Source organism: Anabrus simplex, chromosome 5 (assembly GCF_040414725.1).
Source record: "Anabrus simplex isolate iqAnaSimp1 chromosome 5, ASM4041472v1, whole genome shotgun sequence".
Taxonomy (NCBI): domain Eukaryota; kingdom Metazoa; phylum Arthropoda; class Insecta; order Orthoptera; family Tettigoniidae; genus Anabrus; species Anabrus simplex.
In genome coordinates, this window is record NC_090269.1 from 390406649 (window position 1) to 390433929 (window position 27281).

Below are 27281 nucleotides of genomic sequence, written 5' to 3' on the forward strand. Positions count from 1 at the left end.
CTGATTATCTAATCAAATAAATTTATCAGTTGCAAATAATTTTGTGTCAGCATCTGATTTCACCCCTTCCACGTCTGTACACCCCAAATTAATCAAGTTGCCTCTTATCTTTAAAGATTAACCTTACACCTAGAATTTCATAGTTCACACCCTTAATATTTTTACAGCTCACAAATTCTTCGTTCACTAGTATGAATATTCTCCTATCGAATCTATCGTGTCGCTATTATGAACACTCCAGTTTTGAGAAAAATTTCTACCTGCAAAATATCATTTTTAAGCCATGCTTCAACCCCTATTACAATATCTGGTAAATAATATTTACTGAATTACTTAATTCAATTCCTTTCCTTACAACACGTCTACAATTTAAAACGAACAACTTTATGTCATCCTTAAAGGCCTGTTTCCACATGTAGGACTGTGCTGCGACTGTGCTTCGACCGTGCTACGGGGTGTCGCCTACTTTGTCTTTTCACATGTAAGACTGTGCTGCGGTCATGTGGTCCTTTTTCATTGCATCTGTGCTCTCAGGTTGGAGACATGGATCCGAACGAAGAAGATGTAGTTATTGCCTGTGCAGCGTAGATTGTTTTACAACAAAAGAAGAAGAAAATATGAAATGATGCTGAGTTCATAAATCGTTTACAACGAGAGAAGAAGAAGGAGAGTTTCACACAATATTTGGTTGGCTACAAAATGACTGAGAAAACTTTGTAAAATATTTTCAATTGACTTACTCCAAGTTCGACAATTTGCTTCAACAGCTGAAACCACATCGCATGAAAAAAGAATTCAAAATGGAGGATATCCATAAGTGCAGAAGAGAGACTAGCATTAATGTCACGGTAAATAATATTCATATGTACTGAAGTATTTTGATCGTACATCAGTGTATGTTTAGTGTAAATTTGGCACTTACATGTCCGCTAGCATTATACGCATATATATGAAGTAATTGACATTGAATGAACATTGAAATATGCACTGAGTAGATATTAAAATTAATTTATACACATTTTCCAGGTATTTCGCATCTGGAAATTCGCAGATCTCCACGAGTTTCAGTTACAGAATTTCCCCGACAGCTGTTCACTCTATAACAGTCTCCACATGTGAGGCTATTTGGGACATTTTGTCACCAGAAGAAATGCCCAACCTACTGAGGAAATGTGGAAGAAAATATCTGAAGAATTCTATGATCTGTGGCATTTTCTGAACTGTAAAGGAGCTTTAGATGGAAAACACATTGTTATTCAAGCGCCCCCAAGCAGCGAATCTCTCTTTTATAACTATATAAACATACTTTCTCTATAGTTCTTCTGGCGTTAGTGGACACCAAATACAGATTCATTGCTGTTGATGTAGGAGGTTATGGGAAGTCCAGCAACGGAGGACTATTCTCAAGATCAGTTTTGGGAAGATCTTTGGAAAACAAAACGTCAAATATACTAGGTCCTAAACTGTTGTCAAATGGTCATGAACCTGTGCCTTAGGTAATACTTGGTGATGAAGCTTTCCCACTGAAAACATATCTGATGCATCCGGATCCACAGCTCGCAGTGATGAAAGGCAGGCAAATTATAATTTCCGGCAGTCGAGAACACGAAGAGCAGTGGAGAATGCCTTTGGCATTGCTGTCCGGAGACACAGGGTACTCTATGGAAGACTCCATATGCACCCAGAAAATGCTGGAAAAGTAGTGTTGGAAGTTTGTGTATTACACAACTATTTACGCAGTGACATGCCGGTAGTAAACGATTACAAAAACAACAGGATTAGTTCCGAGCACTCATTATTTGTTGCGCTACCACATGTTGGGATTCATAGAAGTTTTGAGGTTACAAGTCAGGGAAATGTTTGGAGAATATTTCATGAATAACAAATTGGATCCCTAGACAAGGGATATTGTGATGGAAGGAAGGTGTGACTAATAACTGATAACATAAAGACGTACGTGTGCAGTTTGCTTCATTGTATTTTATTCATTGTATTTTCAGCACAATACATGATATATATGCTCTGTTACTAAATAACACTAGTTAAAAAATAAAATGTTAATGTTATATGCTGTACTTCATCCTAGGATACTGGTAATGAGATTCTTGACTCGGTATTGTGGCTGGAGTACTTGTGCCAGGATCATACAAGCTGAGAAGAGGGAGATTGCCACGTGCGTAAACGTGATGGGTCCTGTTTGCAGTATTCATATTAGCAAAATTATATCCCACTATATTGCTGTTCCTCTGCATTTCTTCCTTTCAAAGAATTTCTAATTCCTTGTTGTTAACAATGTTGAAAATTTCCCGCTTAATTTCTGCCTGTTCTAGTTCATTAAATTTCAGCATTGTTTCGGATATGTCGTCGAAGAACGTCATCAGTTTCCTTTTGGCTGGGTCCAACATATGCTGAGTTGTGGTTCTGGATAAAATAAACTGATTTAACGTTGTCGCTAAATCAGATGTACATGTAGATAACTCCTGTGATGCTGCTCTTTTACGCTTTAATGACGCCGTTGATACCGCTGGGGACGGAGTAGATCGTTGTGTTGAATTATCAGCCTTATTATTAACAAACTCGTATGTGTCCTCACTTTCCCCCCGTTCTTCATCCAGATTTGTGTGAGTTCTGAAAAAAGAAAAAAAAAAAAGGAAATAATAATAATAATAATAATAATAATAATAATAATAATAATAATAATAATAATAATAATAGTTTGTAATTATTACGGATAACCTAAGAAACATTTAAAACTTACTCTCGCTCCTGTAGAAAAGGTTTGAGAAATTCCATTTGCATTTCAAATCTCCATCTTTTAATTTTCTTGGCATTCTGGCCACTAGCAGTTCTTCTCCTGTTCAAGGCTCTTCTTTAGTAAGATCTCAGCAAAGTCCATTTTGTTTGCATTCACAGCTGAAAATAGCAGGGAAGTACAAATTAATCACTTCAATTTGGCCTAAACGATATCTCCCTGCACAATAACAGCCTTCTAGAAGAAACTTACCAGTGATGTTGAGTTGCACTGCAATATCCTTCCATATTTTGTCTTTTAATTGGTTGCTGTAATAGTCTCTATGCTGGAAATTATAAAGGCATTCATGTTGTTGAACTAAAATTATCACTTGTTCGTCCATCTTTAAGGAAGACAACTGTGCCACAGCTACTACTGCAAACTATCACACAATGTATCTCATCCAACAAGCACAATACTCAGACAGCACATTGCGCACTCTATGTTATTCTGTGCTTGTTCTCTGGAACACGTGCGACTGAGTGCTTCCGATTAAAACCGAAATAAGACGGAAGTCCGGCTTGAACAGCATTTCAGTATTTTCACATGTAGGACTGTGCCCTACCGTGTTGGTACCGTGCTGTCATGGATCGCCAAGCAGAGCGATTACGGCCCACACAGTCGTCGCCTGGTCTCAGCACAGTACCACATGTGAAAATAAGAAATGGTCGCCCTCCTGTGATGTTGCTCTTTTACGCTTTAATGACGCCGTTGATTACGTCTTATTTTGGTGGTAATCGGAAGCACTTGGTCACAAGTGATCCAGAGATCAACGAGCACAGAATAACATAGAGTGCGCAAGGCGTTGTCTGAGTACTGTGCTCGTTGGCTGAGATACATTGTGTGATAGTTTGCAGTAGTAGATGTGGCACAGTTGTCTTCCTTAAAGATGGACGAACAAGTGATAATTTTAGTTCAACAACATGAATGCCTTTATAATTTCCAGCATAAAGACTATGACAACAACCAATTAAAAGACAAAATATGGAAGGTTATTGCAGTGCAACTCAACATCACTGGTAAGTTTCATTTAGAAGGCTGTTATTGTGCAGGGAGATATCGTTTAGGCCAAACTGAAGTGATTAATTTGTACTTCCCTGCTATTTTCAGCTGTGAATGCAAACATAAATGGACTTTGCTGAGATCTTACTAAAGAAGAGCCTTGAACAGGAGAAGAACTGCGAGTGGCCAGAATGCCAAGAAAATTAAAAGATGGAGATTTGAAATGCAAATGGAATTTCTCAAACCTTTTCTACAGGAGCGAGAGTAAGTTTAAATGTTTCTTAGGTTATCCGTAATACTTACAAACTATTATTATTATTATTATTATTATTATTATTATTATTATTATTATTATTATTATTATTATTATTATTATTATTATGTTTCAGAACTCACACAAATTTGGATGAAGAACGGGGGGAAAGTGAGGACACATACAAGTCTGTTAATAATAAGTCTGATAATTCAACACAATGATCTACTCCGTCCCCAGAGGTATCAACGGTGTCATTAAAGCGTAAAAGAGCAGCATCACAGGAGTCATCTACACGTACATCTGATTTAGCGACAACATTAAATCAGTTTATTTCATCCAGAACCACATCTGAGCATATGTTGGACCTAGCCAAAAGAAAACTGATGGCGTTCTTCGACGACATATCCGAAACAATGTTGAAATTTAATTAACTGAAATAATTGATAAAGAGATTCAATATATTCGGCTGATGATGACCTGGACTAGGGTCGAAACCGGTACCATTTCTACTTATTATTAAATGGGAATGTAATTCACTACATTTCTTATTCTTTTGTATTGAATAGGTTGAATCTCTTTATCAATTATTTCCATTTTAAATGTAATATTCTTCAATACGGAACAATGAAATTTTTAACTTTAAATGAAATTTAATGAACTCGAACAGGCAGAAATTAAGCGGGAAATTTTCAACAATGTTAACAACAAGGAATTAGAAATTTTTCAAATGGAAGAAATGCAGAGAAACAGCAATATAGTGGGATATAATTTTGCTAATATGAATACTGCAAACAGGACCCATCATGTTTCCGCACATAGCAATCTCCCTCTTCTCAGCTTGTATGATCCTGGCACAAGTACTCCAGCCACAATACCGAGTCAAGAATCTCATTACCAGTAGCCTAGGATGAAGTACAGCATATAACATTAACATTTTATGTTTTAACTAGTGTTATTTAGTAACAGAGCATATATATCATGTTTTGTGCTGAAAATACAATGAATAAAATACAATGAAGCAAACTGCATACGTACGTCTTTATGTTATCAGTTATTAGTCACACCTTCCTTCCATCACAATATCCCTTGTCTAGGGTTCCAATTTGTTATTCATGAAATATTCTCCAAACATTTCCCTGACTTGTAACCTCAAAACTTCTATGAATCCCAACATGTGGTAGCGCAACAAACAATGAGTGCTCGGAACTAATCCTGTTGTTTTTGTAATCATTTACTACCGGCATGTCACTGCGTAAATAGTTGTGTAATACACAGACTTCCAACACTACTTTTCCAGCATTTTCTGGGTGCATATGGAGTCTTCCATAGAATACCCTATGTCTCTAGACAGCAATTACAAAGGCATTCTTCACTGCTTTTCGTGTTCTCGACTGCCAGAAATTATAATTTGCCTGCCTTTCATCACTGCGAGCTGGGGATCCGGACGCATCAGATATGTTTTCAGTGGGAAAGCTTCATCACCAAGTATTACATAAGGCACAGGTTCTTTACAATTTGGCAACAGTTTAGGACCTGGTATATTTAACATTTTGTTTTCCAAAGATCTTCCCAAAACTGATCTTGAGAATAGTCCTCCGTCACTGGACTTTCCAAAACTTCCTACATCAACTGTAATGAATCTGTATTTGGCGTCCACTAATGCCAAAAGAACTATAGAGAAAGTATGTTTGTAGTTATAAAAGAGAGACCCGCTACTTGGGGGCACTTGAATGACAACATGTTGTCCGTCTAAAGCTCCTATACAGTTCGGAAAACGCCACAGATCATAGAATTCTTAGGATATTTTCTTCCACATTTCCTCAGTAGGTTGGGGCATTTCTTCTGGTGACAAAATGTCCCGAATAGCCTCACATGTGGAGACTATTATAGAGTGAACAGCTGTCGGGGAAATTCTGAAACTCATGGAGATCTATGAATTTCCAGATGCGAGATACCTGGAAAATGTGTAAAAATTAATATTACGTAGGTGGATCAAAAGGTTAGTTGCACTAACGCGCGCTGTGTGTCGCAAACGTGGGCACAGCGGAGAAAGGTACAGACACTGCCCACACATCTGTTAGGCGGGTCGCTGTGGTGTCCCGTCTAGTATTGTGTGAATAGCGGCCAAATGCAATGGCGCGTCAACTGGATGTTCACTCCAAACATGAGGTACGTGCAACGATCTGATTCCAATGGGCCAAAAGGAAGAATTGCACGGACATTCATCGTGAAATTAGTGCTGTGTATGGGGAGCGGGCCATTTCCCGGCAAGGTATCGTAAAGTGGTGTCAGCAATTCGAAGCCGGACGCACGGATATCACAGACAACCATCGCGAAGGCAGGACCGCAAAGTCCAGGACCCGTGCAAAGGACAACAGTGTGAATGTGATCATTAGACAGAACCGGCGCATTAAACTGAGAAAATCGCGACGCAGCTGCACATTACATGTTATAAACCTCATTTTAGGTCGTATTGAAAATTTTTTTAGTTCAACAATGATAAAGGTGTTTTAATTTGTTCCACCTGTTCAATACTTATATTTTCACTTATAGTGGTTACATAAATAGATTCTTAGTTACATGGGACATGTTTCGCCCTCAATTAAGGGCATCTTCAGCCTAAACACAATCATCAACAATACAACTAAATTAAAAGTGGAAGTTAAAAGTTTAGTCAGTTATTAAAATTCGGAACATAAAAATGTGAAAAGTGATACAATATATAAAGATGGTAATGGAAAACTGTCTTATGATTAAACCATAATCTTGTCGGAGACTAAAACTTCTTCTATTAAAATTCTAATTAAAAACAGTTCATATAAAATATTAGTGGAAAACCAAAGTGGTAATAATATAAAGCCAACGACATGAGGGCGTGAACACAAGCATAAACTTGATTGTCATAAATACAATCTTTCCAAGGCCGCTGATGAAATTCATCAGCAAGTGAGACAGAAGCATCTGTTGAAAAATTGTAAGTGGCCCTTAGCACCGGTAGGTAATAAAAATGGCTGAAACCATGCCAGAAAATATCAGTAGATGCAGAAATAATGTTTTCTGTAAGAGAAGGAAAATAAGAAATAAGAAATTGAACGTAAGGAGAGAATTCGGTTTACATAAAATTGAAACAGATGAGGACTTACATGTAAGTGGAAGTTGTTATTTGTTATCTACTGTTGTGTTGGTTGCTGCCCGTCTGTTGGCTCTGAGTCTGGTGTTGTAACTGTGCTGCAGAGGCGGCAGTGAACTCGGAGGGGAAGGAATAGGGGAGTGCGGAAGGGAGGAGAGGATGGGTGGAGTCAATTGTGATGAGGCTGACAAAGGGGCGGAGTCAACCGTATTTCTGGAAGTAGGCCTAATATCTGTGGGTATGGGAGGAGTATTAGAGTTTGAAGAATTAAATACATTAGGTATCCTAAATTTATTCGAACTAACTGACTTTAATAATTTCGGCATGAATTCATGTAACATAGTTTTATTGTCCGTGGTTTCATTAAGATTCTGTTGCTTATTGTACGTCTGATCTAAATAGATGTATAAACTTTCTAATTCGTTCAGCATTCTCCCTTTTTGTATGTTTCTAATTATCGCTAAGTCTTTCTCTATGGATTCAAATCTTGACCAGTCTCCCTCATGTGCAAACTCATCGTTGAGTATTTCCTATGTTTTTCCGCGTTAACATGTTCCATGTATCTTGTCATAAAACTTCTCCCAGTCTGTCCAACATATGAAAAATTACACTGAGTACATTTGAGTTGTACTGTTGATGATTGTGTTTAGGCTGAAGATGCCCTTAATTGAGGGCGAAACATGTCCCATGTAACTAAGAATCTATTTATGTAACCACTATAAGTGAAAATATAAGTATTGAATAGGTGGAACAAATTAAAACACCTTTATAATTGTTGAACAGCAGCTGCACATGTCGTATGGCAGTGTGTTCGCCACTGTTCATGAGGACCATGGATATCGTAAGCTGTGTCAAAGATGGGTCCCACATCTTCTCACCGATGAGCACAAGGGACAACGTTTCCAATCCTCTCTGGCATTCTTGCAACGCAGACGGCAACAGATTTCTGCGGCGAATCGTCACAGGCGACGAAACGTGGGTCCACCACTTCACCACTTCCACTTCAGTGGAATGGGTGCACCCCTCATCACCACAACGAAAGAATGCCAAGGTTCAACCTACAGCCGGTAAGGTTATGGTGACAGTGTTCTTTGACATGGAGGGTTTGCTGCACGTGGAATTCATGCCGAATGGAACGACGATCAATGCGGCGTCATATTGTCAAACGTTGCACCGGTTGCATAAACCGATTAAAGAGAAGCACCAGGGGAAATTGAGCGCCGGTGTGATTTTGTTGCACGATAATGCAACACCTCACAGGGCCCGCCAAACGAGAGAACTGCTGCAGTGTTTCAAGTGGGAGGTCTGGCAACATCCACCCTACAGTCCCGACCTAGTGCCATGTGACTTTCATCTATTCGGTGAGCTCAAAACGGAGCTCGGCGGTCGACGTTTCCAGACCGATGAGGAGGTGAAGGCCGCTGTTTCCGAGGGGTTGCAGAATGCTGGAGGAAATTTCTATGCATCCGGCATCGACAAGTTGGTTGTGCGTTCGCAGAAATGATTGGAGTCTCTTGGAAACTATGTGGAAAAGTGACATTACAGTGCATGTTGTTACAGTCATGTTGCTGTTGTATAGGTGGTGTATTAAATGGCCATAACTAGGAAGTGCAACTTATTTTCTGATCTGCCCTCGTAATATCTACTCAGTGCATATTTCAATGTTAATTCATGTTAATTAACTTCATATATATGCGTATAATGCTAGCGGACATGTAAGTGCCAAATTTACACCAAACGTACACTGATGTACGATCAAAATACTTCAGTACATATGAATATTATTTAGCGTAATATCAATGCTATCTCTTTTCTGCACTTATGGATTTCCTCCATTTTGAATTCTTTTTTGTGAGATGTGGTTTCAGTTGTTGAAGCAAATTGTCAAACTTGGAGTAACTCATTCGAAAATATTTTACGAATTGTTCTTTGTCATTTCGTAGCCGACCGAAAATTGTGTGAAACTCTCCTTCTTTTCTCGTTGTAAACAATTTATGAACCCAGTATCGTTTCTTATTTTTCTTCTTCTTTTGTCGTAAAACAATCTATGCTGCACAGGCAATAACTACATCTTCTTCGTTCGGATCCATGTCTCCAACCTGTGAGCACAGATGCAATGAAAAAATACCACACAACCGCAGCACAGTCCTACATGTGAAAACAGGCCTTTACCTGACTTCCAGTTTCCCGTACTTTTATCACCGCTATGTAGTCCACCCTGTTTCCTGAATGTACATCCCTATAACCCTTCAAAACAAACTTCCTAACTTATGTGTGTCACTGCAGTTCAGTGAAGGCCATGTGAGGACAGATCCTTATTTCCTTTTTTTTCTTTTTTTTTAACTGGCTTAACATCGCACCGACATAGATAGGTCTTATGGTGACGGTGGGATAATAAAGTCCTAGGAGTGGGAAGGATGTTCCCATGGCCTTAATTAAGGTACAGCCCCAGCATTTGCCCAGTGTGAAAATGGGAAACCACGGATAACCATTTCCAGGGCTGCCGACAGTAGGGCTCGAACCCACTATCTCCCAGATGCAAGCTCACAGTTGCGCGCCCATAACCATACAGCCAACTTGCCCAGTGACCCCTATTTCTTATTCATCCATTAGGATCTACAAACCTCATTACCAATTTCCCACATACCCACTCCAGAACCTCATTTAAGATCCTGTTCACGCTTCAGTCAGTAGCTATGCTATACAGTATTCCACTGATAACAATCCCCATTCCCTTAAACTTTGCCAGTGCTGTCATAACCTGATCACACACATCCCCAATTATGTTGATGCCCATTCCTGCCTACATTACATCGTTTGTACCAACATGAAAAACTACAACCTTCTCTTTCCCTTCTACTTTCCTGAACAGCTGCCTTAACCTAATTTCTAGTTAACACCCTAAACTGTTTCCCTTTCTTCCACACACGTTCTCCATATGCCTAACACTCAAGTCCCCCATGACCCGAACCTCAACCCAACCTAACTCATTAGGACCCCTCCCCTTTTGGTCACCCATATCTTCATTGACAGCTGCAGAATGTACTTCCTCCTCCCTTTTCTCTCTTCAATGATCATGTTCAGCTGCCCTCTTCCTATCCTCAATTCTACATTTCCCTTTCTTACTGTTCCCTTTCCTCTCACCTCCCCCTCCTCTGTAGCACTTCCCTGTTCTCCATTTTCCCTCTACTGTTCATTCTGCAGTGATTCTTCACCAATAACTTGCCTGAACACACGCACACACACCTGACTAGACCACTTGGCCTTCATTTTCCTTTCCCTTAAAATATTATCCCACCTGTTTTCCACACTTCTTCCCACTTTTCCCCCCCTTCCTGTCTATTAACCATGCCCTGTGCATTGTTTAACTCTTCCCTTATACTCCTTAATGTCTGCTCACATCCTAGTCCCTACCCCTGCATTCCTTTTTCTTTCTGCTATTTGCTTTACATCGCACCAACACAGATAGGTCTTATGGCGAAGATGGGGTAGGAAAGGACTAGGAGTGGGAAGGAAGTGACTGTGGCATTAATTAGGGTACAGTCTGCCTGGTGTGAAAATGGGAAACCACAGAAAAGTATCTTCAGGGCTGCCGACAGTGAGGTTAGAACCCACTATCTCCCAAATGCAACCTGCATTCCTCAGCCATTATTTAATCTTCTTCACAGAAATCTATAATAATAAAAGGAAGTATTTGTATCTGTATTGAGGAACTTGAAAGCAAAAAAGATTTTAAGGAAAATCTTGGGTCCTATCAAAGAAAACAGTGAATATAGAAGTCTACAAATCCATGAGCTGTATTTCCATGTGAAAATGATAATCAATACGATGCGGAGCAGAAGAACTGTTTTCTGTGATCATATGACAAGAATGAGACTTGCCAGGTCAACCAAGCAGATATTCTCACACTTCCAGTACAAGAAGACAAAAGGGGTCTGGTTCAGTGATGTAGACAAAGATCATCACACTGATGATATCCAAGAGCACAACCCACTTCAGAAGAAACTGCAAGACCACAAGGGTTTCCAACAAAACACGAAGCTGAAAACAGAGAAGGTGTGGATCGATGCAAGAAAGGAATAACGTCGGCTATGAATCAGGAGTACTGGGCAAATGTTAAAGCCCAAGGAAGGAGTCAACTGAAATGATGTGATACTTAGTTGCCCGTAATGATATGAATGATCATCATTATCATCATCATCATCATCATCATCATCATCATCATCATCATCATATCCTATTATGCTTAAACAGAAATGAAAACTGCCATTGAATGTTGAAATATCGAAAGGATTCCATAAGGACTGCACAGTAGCCGTTGCATACGCTATAATACAAGGCCTTGAAATGCACTAATGAAAACGGGTGCCATCTTAGTTCACCATTCAGCCACTACGATTACGCTCTTGCCCCCTTGTGTTCGCATGGCCGTGTATGTCTATAAGTAAATTATATCCTAAATAAAGAGAGCTGAATGTTGTAGGTGTCTACAGTTTTAAAACTTTCCTACTCAGGGGCTTCTTATCGAGTTTCAAAACTTTCTCACTTCTACTTGAGTGGCTCAAAGCAATGTTGTCTAATAGAGGTCTCAGAAATTTTTGGAGTAGAAAAAGAGGTATTTTGTCGTCTTTACACTCTCTACACTTAATTTCACTGATGAACCTGGCTTTCAGAAAAAACATACACATTTTTAGTAACTGTCGTCGGGGTAAATACTGCACAGCAGAGGTGAAAAATTCCATCATACGCTGCAGAAGAGCCACAAACGATGATTTCGGGTATCTGAGGGCTCCTCGATCTTGAAAGCGAATAAAACACAATGTTGGACTTTCACTAACTGGAGAAGTGATATGTTCTAAACATCCTTCACAGTCTGTTTGTTCTTCTGCCACACGCACTAAGTATCCTGCTACCATAGCTAGAGAAATGCCAGGTATTGTAGCTGTTGAATCTGAAACAAATTAATCATATTTATGTACTAGTGAACACTTAAATAAAAAAGTATTGTTCACACAGATCTGATGTAATTTACCTTGCAAGGGTTTCGTAATGATAGACATTACGTGTTCAGGAAGCTGCGGAATTTGCACATCATCGCGACTTTCATTCCTTCTATATCTTTCATCCATCTGGCACATTCTTGGTTGTAGTAAACTGGTTCGTACATTGCAGATCTTATTTTCATCCCTCAGCTCAACATTGCCATGTTTTGATGCCGCAATAATTCCTGTATGGAGCGTTGTTTCGATTGCGTTAAGGCATGACCTTGCGTCCATTGTGTCATTGCGTCGTAGGTGGCTAAAGAAAAGCTCGATATCATCGCTTGTTAGATTCCTCGTCAAGACATAATGAAAATTTATACTTATGAGGTATTTTACACAGGCCACAGTGGATTAGGTAGTCAAGACCAGCGCCTGATACGTTTCCCTCGTGAATCTTTTCTCTTTCTCTGGATGCATTTGAATGTTCTTGATATATGACAGGAAATCATTTATTAACCAACCGAGGCGTTCATCTTCAATGCTGAAAAATGCCAGTTTGTTCTCATTCCTGGAATATGTCCCATACGAGGTGTTGCAGACATCATGGGCATCGGACCACTTCATAAAATGCTCCAGGAAAGAAATTGTTTCTTTTAAACTGTTCCTGTCTTTAATGCTCTCCTAACAAACCACCTTCATACTCTTCAAACCAGCGATTGTTTCAGGGGAAAATACAATTTTGGCTCTTGCTACATTCATTTTCTCCAAATTTGTACGGTAAACTACTTTTCTGGTTAGTTTCCTCACTGGCTTCATAATTGAAGATTTCTGGAGTTTGAAAAGACCTCTCAAATGATCGCCGGTCACGATAGCATTGTTTACAAAAAAGTCTCGTGACAAATGTTGGGATCGCACGTTTTTTTATGACGTGAATGGGATCGAAACTTAGGAACAGAGGCCTAGTTTCATCAGCTGGATGTCCTATCTCATGCGTAATGCTTCCTCCACATAATTTTTTTTTTTTTTTTTGCTAGGGGCTTTACGTCGCACCGACACAGAGAGGTCTTATGAAACATTTACCTGAGAATTGTCGGTCACAATTCTGATCACTCTGAAACCACACTCTTCAACAGCATTTAACGCATCCAAGGTTAATTTTGCAAGTTGTGAGCCCATAATGGATGAAGTGAAATAGAAAGACACCGGTATTCTGTAATATGTAGAGAGTCCCTTGAACAAAATGCAGAGTAGTTTATTGGCCAACCTATCTTCGATTCCAAGAGCGTTAATGTCAATGTCTTTCAGTCCAATAAACATATCTAATTTCCTGTCATACATAAGTCTCGGCTTTATGGACATTTCATCTATTATAAGGGGACCAACCTTTTCGTTATCGTTCACTAACGACAGTTTTTCTGCCAGTAATCGGGCTTTAGTTAGCGAAGTTATGCCCGTTTCCCCTTTTGAATATCCAACATACGATTTCAACGTTCTTGGATGAGGAAGATGCAAAATATCAAGTGTTCTGAGAAGCCGATAACCAGTTGGCGACCTTAAAGATAATAGCACACAAATTTTAACTGTAGTCTCCTGGTATTTAAATTTCTTTTTTTCAAAGCTCTGAAGTTGTTCTAACAAAAAGATTGCTTTCATATTACCTCCCTCAACTTCCTTCTGAATTTTAGAAACTCGACTTGCAAGATTTCCGGGATCCTTCTTTACCTTACTAAGTTCTGCTTCCAAGTCACAAATTTTTACGCGCAACTTCTTAATAATTGTCACGTGCTTTCTATTTCTTCTGATCTCCTTCCTTAATTTTCTGGTAATGTATTTTGGTACTGTTGATTTTAGGGCGGGAGAAAACTGTGTACCTACTGTTATGGTGCATACATTTATCAGGTCAGATTCTCCAGTATTATCAGGCACAGGAGAATCCGATTGTTCAACACATTTTCTCTTATTTCTTATATACACATTTTCACTGTCCGTTTTTTCAAGCTGTCTTTTCTTAAGAGTTTTCCTACATTTTAAAGTAACTTGTTTTTGTTTGGGGAACTCTGTAAAAACTGAAGGGACTTTATTAGGCAGGAGTGTCTTTTTAGATGTACTTATACTAAAGTCTTCTTCTCTGAAGTGTTTACTGCACACCCTCGATTTTTCTGTAGGATCCCAGAGAGATCCTGGTTTGTCTCCTCTGCGAGATATAGCAACAAGCCACCGTTCTTTTAAAGCACTATTCACTGGAAACTAGTGAAATGAAATTCCACTACCTTTAATTTGTCGTGAATGACAATAAGGAACACGGCAATAAACCATGACTGAAACTGCGAGTGCTTATTATCACAAGAATACACACATTCATAACCAATTCAATACACACGTTTAAAGGCACGAACCTGGTAAACAGGGGGCAAGGTAGCGATTCTAGCAGCCCGCCAATGAACTGCAGTGTGACCACTTCTATAGCGTTTTACAGGCTCTATTTCCAGGCCTTGTATTATAGCGTAGGCAACGACAGTAACAAAGCACTACAATTCTAAACTGCACTCAGATGTAATCTAATTACAATAGGTTAACTGAAACATTTAGTTAAAACTAAATATTTAGACAGATTTGTAAAACAGTAGAGGTTAAAGGCATTTAAAGATGCGTGATGCTGTGCAAACAAAAGATTCGTTAAATTTATTGGTACGATGGATCGGAAGTTTGAAGAGAAATCTCTGTGAACCAATTTATCTCTGTCATGAATTAACTCCATATGTTTAAAGGAAGAGATAAGAAGAAGGTTTTCAGGTGATAGAAGACAGGCAACATAGGGAAACAAATGTATTTGCCAATTAAAGCTTTCACAGCTGGCACATCACTGGTCAGATATCTGCTCTCTCACTTTTTGGAACGAGTTCAAGACTGACCTTGACAAGTGTAGAACAGCCCTATCTTCAGTCTTACTTCAGATATCGTACTTTCTACAAAACAATGATAAGTGTTATGCTCTTTAGGGAATTTTCTCCCCAATTTCATCCCTTTTAGGGGATAAAATTACCTAAGTTATTTTATTACATTAATATTGCTGGTGTGACATTTGTGTATATTAATCTTACTCTTACTTTGAATTTTGACCATCTCCATCATGATAAATAATATTTAACATGTGTGCAGGTTTTGATCCTGAACAACTACCTACATGGCCTGCACACTACTAATCTCTCTCTTCCACCTTTCTCTAACGTCACTATCTAACGTAAAGGCAATCTCCATCAGGTATTGCCAGTTCCTGCTGGTTTTGGGCACTCCACTACATCCCGAGTGGGCTGGTTCTCCTCCTGGGGTTCATTTGTCTACATTATGACGTGAGAGGGAAAGACAGACATTTTCTTCAGTAGATTTTTATTATTCAGGCCTTTACCTGTGAACTTCCATACTCTAACCTCAACGGGCTCAATCAGCCAGAGTAAACATGTCATGTGGTCTTGTTTTACAAATCTAATATTTGTTGTTCTATTCAAAATTTGAACACCAAGTAAGAATGAACTATATGCATTTAGTGCAATATAATTACGGTCTGTTTTGGAGAGGGAGAAGCTCAAGAGCACTTTTCTTCTGAAATTAACTTATTCTTCCTTTCATTTTCCTTTTCCATGCTAGACATTCTCTTATCTAGGTACTTCTCTTTCATCTTTTGTTTCCATTTTCCATGACCCGGGGTTATTTTCTGATTTAATACATGTAAAGTTGAGGGAAGCTTCATCACAAATGTATCTGAAACATTTAAAATCTTTCTAACGTTAATGTGGTCATTTTAATTTTCAAATCATCAGCTTTGGAACCCAGAGGATTGTTGTGCCTCCACCTCTTAACCTATCTTATGCCATGTTGGTCTTTCTTACAAATTAATCATTATCATATTGAAATATTTATATTCTTAGTGTAACTGACATAAACCCTTATCTTTTTCTTTGATGCATTGGACCATTAACTAAGCTTTAACCCTCAGCAGACGACTGTCGGGCATTTCCCAACATCCCAATTTCCTGTTCTGGACGTATGTCAGGATATACCCGCCACCTGTTTCCGCAGTAAATATATACACGTGTGAAGCAATTATGCGTGCTGCTGCTATTTATAGTTATTGTATAGAACCTTTAGGAATGTCACAGCCTTCTAGATGCGTTAAAACTTTGTTTTATGAGTTTTACAGGTAAATAAAGAACGAGCTGTTGTTTACATTAATCAGCTGTCTTAATGGCGACGATGGGATAGGAAAGGCCTAGGAGTTGGAAGGAAGCGGCCGTGGCCTTAATTAAGGTACAGCCCCAGCATTTGACTGGTGTGAAAATGGGAAACCACGGAAAACCATCTTCAGGGCTGCCGATAGTGGGATTCGAACCTACTATCTCCCGGATGCAAGCTCACAGCCGCGCACCTCTACGCGCACGGCCAGCTCGCCTGGTGAGTCCAGGGTTTACAGTGGCTACACAGAGTGCTCAATGCAGTTTGAAAAGATGGCAAGATACCTACTGATTGGAGCAAGGGTGTTATCATCCCCCTGCTTAAGAAAGGAAATCGCCGAAAATGCTCCAACTACTGGGGAATAACACTCCTTCCTTCCTTCAAGTTCCTAAAAGCTGAAGAGCCTTTCCAGCATCCATGTGTTTTTAGTCTATGAATATCTTAAAAAACGACGTAACTTCGTCTCAGTTCTTTCAATATACAGCAGCACATTTAAGAAGCCAGCATATGTTGAATTCCTTGACCCACAACTGAAAAATTTCCATCCCTAACAACTTTTTAATGCTATACGGCACACTGGACTTTAATCTATATATATATAAAAGAACATGTCCTGACTGACTGATTCATCATCCATCGCCTAGCAAAAGCTACTGGACATAAAGAAATGAAATTTTGAGGATACATTTATATTACAATGTAGGTGCTTGCTAAAGGAGGATTTTCGGATATTCCGTCGCTAAGGGGGTGAAAAGGGGGGTGAATTTTTAAAATGAGTGTATCTATATCTCAGATGTAAAAATTGGTATTTAGAATCTCCTTTAAAAATAAAGAAACACGTATACTTTTGTTTTTGGAAAATCCCAATAGGAAGGGTGAAAAAGGGTGAAAAGGGAGTTGAATGCCTTTAATGAGGAAAATTATATCTCAGAAACTGAAGATATTACAGATCTGAAAATTGGTATTTGGGATCTCCTTTAAAAATAAAGGAACACATATTTTTTTGTTGTTTTGTTTTTGGAAAATCTAATTAATGGGGGTGAATTTTTTATATGAGTGTATCTATATCTCAAAACAATAAAAGTTTACAGATGTAAACATTGGTATTTAGAATCTCCTCTAACAATAATTAAACACATATTTTTTTGTTTTCAGAAAATCCCAATAGGAGGGGTGAAAAACAGGTTGAATACCTTTAATGAGAATACTTATATCTCAGAAACTGAAAATATTACAGACCTGAAAATTGGTATTTGGAATCTCCTTTAAAAATAAAGATTTTTTTTTTTTTTTTTGAAAATCCAATTAATGGGGGTTAAACAGGAGTGACAAACTGTTGTGAATTTTTAGAAAGATTGTGTCTACAGTACATCTCAGAAACGTAAAATGTTACAGACGTAAAAATTGGTATAGGGCCGATGACCTTCGATGTTAGGTCCTTTAAAACAACAAGCAAGCAAAAATTTGTATTTGGAATCTCCTGTAAAAATAAAAAAGCATGGGTGATTTGCTTTTGAAAACTACACTTACGGGGAACTAAAAAAGGGGTGACATTTTATAATGAGCATTTCTACAGTATATCTCAAAAATTTAACATGTTACATAAGTGAAAAATCTTAATTTTTATCTCTATTAAAAATAAAGAAACATGTTATTCTTTTGTTTTTGGGAAAACCTCTTGAGTGTGTATGGGGAGAAAATGACTGAAAATGCGGTTGAATTATTTTTATTGGGATACTGATATCTCAAAAACTGATGATGTTACAGACGTGAAATTTGGTATTTGGAATCTCCTTTAAAAATAAAGAAATACATATTTTTTGTTTTAGGAAATCCGCTTAAGGGGGTGGGGGGGCAATTGAAAAATTAGTTAAATTATTTGTATGAAGATACTATTATCTCAAAAACGAAAGATATTGCAGACGTGAAAACTGGTATTTGGAATCTGCTTTAAAAGTAAAGAAACACGTATTCTCGGAAAATCCAATGAAGGGGGTAGGTAAAAAGAATTGAAACATTAATTGAATTAATTGTATGAGGATACATCTAAGTTGTTACAGACGTAAAAATTGGTATGGATATCCTTTACAAACAAAGAAAAATGCATTTGGGGGGGGGGGGGGCATCTTGGGGGTCGGGGGGTGAAAAGGTGTTGAATTCCTTTTATGAGGACACATATCTTAAAAACTGAAGATGTTAGAGTTGTGATAATTGGTATTTAGAAGATCCTTTACTATTAAAGAAACAAGTACAGTAATTTGTTGCCAGAAAATTCACTTAAGGGGGTGTGGAGTGTGAAAGGAAGTAAAAAAAAAGTGAATAATGTTTATGGGGATACTTATATCTCAAAACTGAAGGTAACAGACGTGAACACTGGTATTTGGAATTTCCTTTAAACAAAAAGAAACACGCCTTCCTTTTTTGGTGGGGGGCGGAGTAAAACAACTTAACGGCGTTGGGATGAAAAAGGAGTTGAGACCAATTGAGTTTACTGTTCAAAATGTACTTATAATGATCACAAACCGATCATTTTTAATCTTTCCTGGGTTCGTTTTCAAGAACCATTTTTTCCTTTGGAGAACTTAAAGTTAGATTGCAGTAGATTCTCCTGGCATATAAGTAAAAAATTTAAACACATTTGAAATAAACGATGGGAATGATATTGAGCGTGCAATTGTTCACTTTTATAATAAGTTAAATAATGCATGGAAGTATATTATTCGTATCGCCAGAAATCCCGCGCACTTGCCTACGCGCAACAATGGTGCTGATTACATTGTCAGCAATGACAATGGCAGCAGATGTAATTTTCCGCTAAGTAGCCGTCTTGGATCTTGCTGTATCGTCTAGAACATCAACAAGAACAACAATAATAATAATAATAATAATAATAACCTAAATTCAACTAATATCACCCATCGCCATAAAATTGTGCAAACGTGCTGGAAACGGGTCCTGGCCGGGTAATGACTATGATTGCAGTCCAGCGGCAGGTTCAGTACCGCCAAGGCACCCAAGACGTCACCACGCCGAATCTCCTCAAGGATTTGATCCATATTGAAAATACTTATAGGAAAAGATGGCAAAGATTTAGGGACCCAACTGACCAGGTGGAATACTTGGACCTAGTCCGGGAAATACGAAATCGATTGGGAAGAAAGATTGAAAAATGGGAGCAACTTTACTGTAATCTCTTAGAAAAACAAGTCAGATCGCGAATTTTGGTGGATTCTCTCAGAAAACAAGTCAGATCGCGAATTTCGGCGGATTATATATAAAACGTTAAGCATTCAATTATAAATTTCAGTATAATACCATAGTGAAGCACGGGTATCTTGCTAGTCGTAAATAAATGACGTGACTTCAGCTCAGTGGTTCTTCAATTGGATACCAGCATCTTAAAGGAGCCAGCATATTCTAATCTCCTTATCCAGCAACTCAAGGATTCCTTTCTATAACATCTTTTTAATGCACACTGGACTTTTTAATGCTATACGGCGCACTGGACTTTATTCGTAAATAAATGATGTAACTTTGGTTCAGTGGTTTCTTCAATTGGATACCAGCATCTTAAAGGAGCCAGCATATTCTAATCTCCTTATCCAGCAACTCAAGGATTCCTATCAATAACATCTTTTTAATGCACACTGGACTTTTTAATGCTATACGGCGCACTGGACTTTATTCGTAAATAAATGATGTAACTTTGGTTCAGTGGTTTCTTCAATTGGATACCAGCATCTTAAAGGAGCCAGCATATTCTAATCTCCTTATCCAGCAACTCAAGGATTCCTATCAATAACATCTTTTTAATGCACACTGGACTTTTTATGAATCTCTTTCATAGAGTTATTTTTTAACATAGTGCTGCACAATATCTCACATGGTATGTACTTTCGCGGGACCTTATGTGTCTTTACATTGTTTAATTTCTTCGGTATTTGGTTTTAATTTTGCTTTAGGCTCACGATGACCTAGTACTAGGTCGAAACTAGTCCCTAATCATTTATGTAATTTAAAATCTTTACATTTTGTTCTATTGTAATCACAGTTCAATATGGATCTATCATTATGAAACTTATTTCATTTAATCCCATTCTTAGCGTGCATACTGCAACAAGCGTGTGCACTACCTCCCGGCATCCTTTGCAAACAAGCAGGCATCAGTTGCAGCTGTGTAGCTAACCTGTACGCTAAACTGAGGATCTTTAAAATGTTAAAGATTACGGAATCGCCCACCGAGTGTGAGATATGGTCTGTAATATGTTTTTTGAGTGCAAGAAACATGTTGGCTGCAGACATTCACCATCAGCTTTGTGAGGTGTATGGTGATAATACAATGAGTGAAGGTAAAGTGCAAAAATGGGTGAGAGAGTTCAAAAGTGGCCATGAAAATTTTCATGAAAGAACGCTGAGGTCGACCACCTGTGATCACAGAAGATTTGGCGACTTCAACTAACACTAAAATTTATGAGGAAAGACGATTCACAATAGCCACTCTCTCAATGGATTTTCTTTAAGTGTTTAGGACTGTACTGTATAAAACTGTGTCTGAAAACCTGAACTTCACGAAATTGTGCTCCCGATAGGTACCCAAACTTCTCACAGAAAACCACAAACGAAAGGGATTTGCCAGTTCCCTCACCTTTTTTACTCATTATGCCCAAGAAGGGGATGATATGTTGAGTCAAATCGTCACAGGAGTATGGGTATACCATTTCACCCCTGAATCCAAGCAACAGTTAATGGAATGGCAACACTCAACCTCTCCTGTCAAGGTCAAACCCAAACAAATGCAGCCACAGTGCAAGACCATGGCAACTGTGTTCTGGGACAGACGTGGGGTTTTACAGATGGACTTTATACCACAAGGAACAACGATCAACGCAGAAGTCCACAGTGCAACCTTGATCGACCTCCGACGTACTGTTCAGAACAAAAGACGCGGCATATTGACAAAGGGAAATTTGCTCCTTCACGATAATGCAAGGCCTCACACTGCTGTCCAGACTCGGGAACTGATCGACTCTTTCAGGTGGGAAGTTTTGGATCATGACCTTGCTCTGAGTGATTTACACTTTTTTTGGCAGCTGAAATGTCATCTTGGCGGGAAGCTCTTCAATGACAATGAAGAAGTGAAAACGGCCATGAACTCTTGGCTGTCTGAGCGGGTGGCAGACTTCTTCTGAAGAGGGATTAGTGAAAATGGCGCGTGAACTCTTAGCTGTCTGAGCGGGCGGCAGACTTCTCCTGAAAAGGGATTACAAAACTCAGTTTTAAGGTAAAAAAATGAAATGGCGCATGGCTTTTAGTGCCAGGAGTGCCCGAGGACAAGTTCAGCTCGCCAGATGCCCGTAGGCGACCTGCGTGTCATGATGAGGATGAAATGATGATGAAGACAACACAAACACCCAGTCCCCGTGCCAGCGGAATTAAACAATTATGGTTAAAATTCCAGACCCTGCCGGGAATCAAACCTGAGACTCCTGTGACCAAAGGCCAGCACGCTAACCAGTTAGCCATGGAGCCGGACTAGTTTTAAGGTATGACAAGTGCCAAAATAAACAAGACAATTATGTAGGAAAATGAAGAAACGTATGTAAAACCTAAAAATAAATGCAGTTTGAAAATAAAATGTTTGGTTATTTCTATTAAAAAAACCTACCTTTAAATAAAAAAACAGCCCTCGTGTAAAATAATTACCTGTCCATATTCCACAGCTTCACAGACCCATCAGCTGCGCAGGAGGCAAGAGCACAGACAGCCTGTTCATCTTTTTCCATAGCATTAGGATGAAACACAATTGCTCCAACATTACAGTTATGTCCACGAAGTGTTCTGATCAACTCACAGTTAGGAACTGACCATAACTTGCATAAGCCACTCCTGAAAAGGCAATAGAATATTGAAATGGTACTTAAATAAACCAATACCAAAAATTATAGCGTGCAACATGAAGAAATTAATGAAGGAATGAAACTAGTATTGAAGCTAAGGCTAAAAGTGTTCAACACAACCAAACCCACCATGAGAATTTTACATGGAAGGATACTGCAGACAATATCATTATTAAACTTAATTAATATGGACCCCTTGAACTGGTGGAGTTGATCTTGTGCTTCAATAGTGGTGATGTGACAATTGTGCAGAACCTGAAGCTGTAAGAAATGATCACTTCTGGGCAATGTCTCTCTTCTCAAGCCTGATCTTAGACTCATTGAATTGCCTCCAGATTGCCTGTACCATCTTGCAGTTCTGGAAATCATGGACGATGTAGGTCTCAACACTTCTGCAATGTACTGGATGCTGCGACCATCTTACACCAAAGCAACAGCTTCCACAGCATCTTCATGACCAACAGAATGTTTTGGGTTTTTTTGCTTTACGTCGCACTGACACAGATATGTCTTATTGCGACGATGGGATAGGAAAAGCCTAGAAATGGGAAGGAAGCGGCCATGGCCCCAGCATTTGCCTGGTGTGAAAATGGGAAACCACGGAAAACCATCTTCAGGGCTGCCGACAGTGGGGTTCGAACCCATTATCTCCCAATTACTGGATACTGGCCGCACTTAAGCGACTGCAGCTATCGAGCTCAGTCAACAGAATGTTTATTCCAGAAAACTGATAATGATAATGACAAAAATATCTTACAAATACATGTGACTGAAAGGCATATAACAAAACACTACAAAATAAGTGCTTCAAGAAATTAAAAACATTATTGCCTCACATCCAGTGACGTGTTTTCCAGTCTGCACGAGAAAAAAATTAAGGCTAGTGCAATAAACAATCATGGTTTGCTCACAAAACAAAGCCCACAACGTTCCCTGTCTAAAAATATAGGATAAGGTGCTAAAGTTTGATTGAACAGATAATTACACATCACTTCTTCAGCATTTATTATGTGTTGCATTTTTTTGTGCCAGTGAGCATATATCCACAGCGATCTCCTCAGAAATTTTCATCAGCCGGGTGGCACGAACGAATAGCTGGGCGGGGAATTCTACTTTTAAAAAATGAATATGATAAAATCTCAATTTAACCTCCTCTTTTTTTTTTTTTTTTGTTTACAATTGGTTTTACGTCGCACCGACACAGATAGCTCTTATGGCGATGATGGGATAGGAAAGGCCTAGGAGTGGGAAGGAAGCAGCCGTGGCCTTAATTAAGGTACAGCCCCAGCATTTGCCTGGTGTGAAAATGGAAAACTACGGAAAAACATCTTCAGGGCTGCTGACAGTAGGGTTCGAACCCACTATCTCCAGGATGCAAGCTGACAGCTGCGCGCCCCTAACCGCACAGCTAACTAGCCCGGTTTTTTCCTCCCAAGGCATGAACAAGAATATCAGACAGGTAAACATAAACTGCAAAATTGAACTACTGTATTTCAGTGTTATTATCACAAACAAGACATAAAAGTATTATGAATAGTGTTCTAATGCTCGTTCATAATTATGTAACTCCGGGGCTTATCACTCAGTTACTATGGAGTGCCATACAGGTTTGTAACACCATGCGGAATCGAGTGCTTGTATGCGATTCCACGCTAATCCATAAACCGCTCGCACACAACACTACGAGTTAGTCAAGCGACTCATTTAAACTCTGATGTAATTGATGCAATTTTGCTGACAATAATTAATATTATTAAATAAAGAGTTTTACAGCATTTACATTTTAATCTGGAGCACCCCATGACTCAAAACATGTATTAATATTATGAAACTAGCATATATGTAGGTTATATTAGCCAGGTGGTCTGTAAAAATGGCAGGGCAGTGCACCCAATAAAAAGGTCCTAAGGAAAACACTGATCCAGCACCACATGTTAGAAAACAGTATGTACAACTTTAGCCTCGAAAGAGACAATTTTCCTTTCAATCAACAAATTGTGGTCAAATTAATACATTTATAAAACTATTTGCAGATGGTCATTTACTTCCTCAAAATAATAATAATAATAATAATACCGTGCCTGGTTAGCTTAAGTGGGGATTTGGCTCTGAATTGAGTAGGGGCTAAATGTAACCCTACATATGGTATCACAAAGAGTTTTTATAACAAAAAGCGTCTATCTAAAAATCTTAAAATAAGGCACTACACTACAGTGGTGAAACCGGAATGCTTATATGCAAATGAATGTCTGGTACTAAACTATAGATTAGATAAACTTGAGGTACTAGAAAGGAGAATCATGAGAAAAATCTTAGGCCCTGTGAAAACAACAGAAGTATGGAAATTAAGATCTAATGATGAAATATACAGGAACATAGAAAACGTAACAGAAACCATAAGAAAAAGGAGATTGCAAATTTTCGGACATATTTACAGAATGGATGATTCCAGGTTAACAAAAAGGATTTTCAAGTATCTTTGGGACAAAAAGGCAACAACTAGCTGGATTCAAGAAGGAAAGATTTAGAAAGAAATAATATAAGAGAAGAAGGAACTATGGACACAGAAATTTTTAGAAAGAGGGTAGTAAGTATGGAAGGATTCCAAGGAAGATTGAACAAGAAGCCTGGTGCGAAGTGGTCCGAGGACAGAAGGAAACACCATTGTGCAAGGATGAAAGAATATTGGAAGGAGTGGAAGAGAAAACAACACAGTATGAAGAACTGAATTGAAATTGGCACGTGGTCCTTAGCATAATAATACTTGTTTTTACATCTCACCAACTACTCTTACTGTTTCTGGAGGTGCCAAGGTGGTGGAATTTAGCTCCACAGGAGTTCTTTTACATGCCAGTATATATATATATATATATATATATATATATATATATATATATATATATACATATGATGTGACAGTATGCTTCTTGTGAGAATGTAATTCATTGATCTATGATGAGCCATCCCCTATATGCCTCAATTAATAAATTATAACACTGTGTAAACATCTATTTTATGCATATGCAGGGACCTGGGTATGAAGTCAGGGAGTCCACTGAACGCCGATGTAGGCGCGGCACTACCCAGTATTTTTCCAGCAAGCAGCGAACTTTTCAAATTCAAATCGAGCCACTGACTTGGTATCCACCTTTCAAATTCAACTGATACGAGCTAGAGGGAGGGCATATTTGAACATCGGGAACCCCAAGATAAGTAATTCAGGTTGACCAACTTTATCTTCGCAGGACTGGGATCTCTGAATTTACATAGAAATATTCGCCACCTAGCTAAAATTCCACAGGTCCGAATTAATAAGAGATTGGGCCGCTGGCAAGCTATCGTCTCTCTTTGTTGGGAATTCACCTGATGCTACAAAGGGACCGTGAGTCTATTTAAACACCCGTGATGGGGGAAGCACCCTCATTCGCCTGAAGTATTTTGAGTGAACTGCATGTTGCACATGAGAGGTAATACAGTAGAAGTCCGTTATAGCGAGAATTCATAACAGCCAAAAAATTTACTCGCTATAACGGATTGTCGTTATATCCAATTTTTGTATAAAATCGGAAAACCCTTCATGCACTTTAAAATCGGTAAGAAACGGCAATCAGTTTGTTCAAAACTTGCGTTTCCGTAGATGATATCCACACTACGGCTTACTTGTTTGTTATTTTTTGCAATCCGATACTACATGAAAGTTTATGTTTAATTTCATTCTGAAAAAAATATAGTACCGTATATCTCAGAATCCAAGATGAACCCCACTTTTTCCTTCAAGAAATTTAAATCGGGCTCAAAAAGAAGTTTGTAAAATCATATGAATGCCTGTCTTACAGTAGGCCTACGCATTTTTAGACTATTTTTAGACGCCGAACATTGACCTTCGTCACGCCGTATTTCTTTATTTTTGGCGGCTGCAAAATTATTTATTTCCGTGGGTTTAAGGACCGTTAACTCAACATTGGCATCATAATACCGAAGAGAACTCGTTGAAAATTTTCCGGCAATACCTATTCCATGCGTCTCTAAAATAGAACGATCCAACTGTTACTTTTACGCAGCGTCAGATATAACCGGCTGCCGCTACACGCACGTCTCGCTTGTCGGGTTCGGCCAAATTCAGCGGCTAGCGATGTATTTGCCTAATCGTGAACGTTGAAAGTCAACGAACGAGTTTATATCGCCACGGTATGGCCATTCCGCCCTTGCGTTTTTCGTGCACATACCTCACAATTTCATCTTCGACTTCTTTAAAGCGTCCTTGTTGCGGACCACTGAATGCATTTATTGTACAGCACGCATTTTTTTGGCTCTTTGTCTTCACGCTAACGCCAAATACTGGCTTTAGTCAGGCCTATGCCGTATTTTCTTGTGGCTGCACAATTATTCTACATCTCTGTGTGTTTAATGAACATTAACTTATAACTGGCATCATAATATCGACTAGAACCCGTCGAAAATTTGCCGGCAATACCTTTTCCACGTATCTTTACAATACGACTATCCATCACGAAAATATTTCTGCTATCTATAAACCTTAATTTTACTAAGCGTCAAGTACAATAGACGCGTTATGACTCTGCCACTGAGTAGCCATGGCTTTTCTAGAATTCTAAGGGTCGCATGCTTTGATGTCATTCTGCAGATTTGAGAAACACACAGGCTCTGTACAACCGGTTGTGGCGGCTAGCGATGTGTGGTAAAGAGGCGGTCGTTTATTGTCAACGATTTCTGTGCGCGTGTAAAAAGAAGCAGCGCGGTTACCGCGGTAGTTGCCAGTGGTATCCATTAACTTACTGTTAGGCCGCGAATGCAACAACCCTTGAGTTTTCGCAGATTCTGAGAAAAAAAAATATTGGATTCGGAGAAATACGGTATCACTCCAGAGATTTCTGTGGCAAACACCTCAGCTTTCTTCTTCAAAAAGCGTCACCTAACCTAACCGTATATGTAGCCTATCATGAAAACATATTTGAAACGCATGTAGAGAAAT

At 38.8% G+C, this 27281-nt stretch overlaps 1 protein-coding gene across 2 annotated transcripts in view; it reads right to left on the reverse strand.

Moving 5' to 3' along the window:
* The window catches only part of U4-U6-60K (U4-U6 small nuclear riboprotein factor 60K), a 166618-nt gene that overhangs the window by 37430 nt on the left and 101907 nt on the right, over positions 1-27281 (reverse strand). For both annotated transcript variants that reach the window (XM_067148679.2, XM_068227944.1), the window contains exon 6: positions 22095-22277. In XM_067148679.2, the coding sequence (XP_067004780.2) occupies positions 22095-22277 (183 nt within the window). The remainder of the gene's footprint in view (positions 1-22094; positions 22278-27281) is intronic.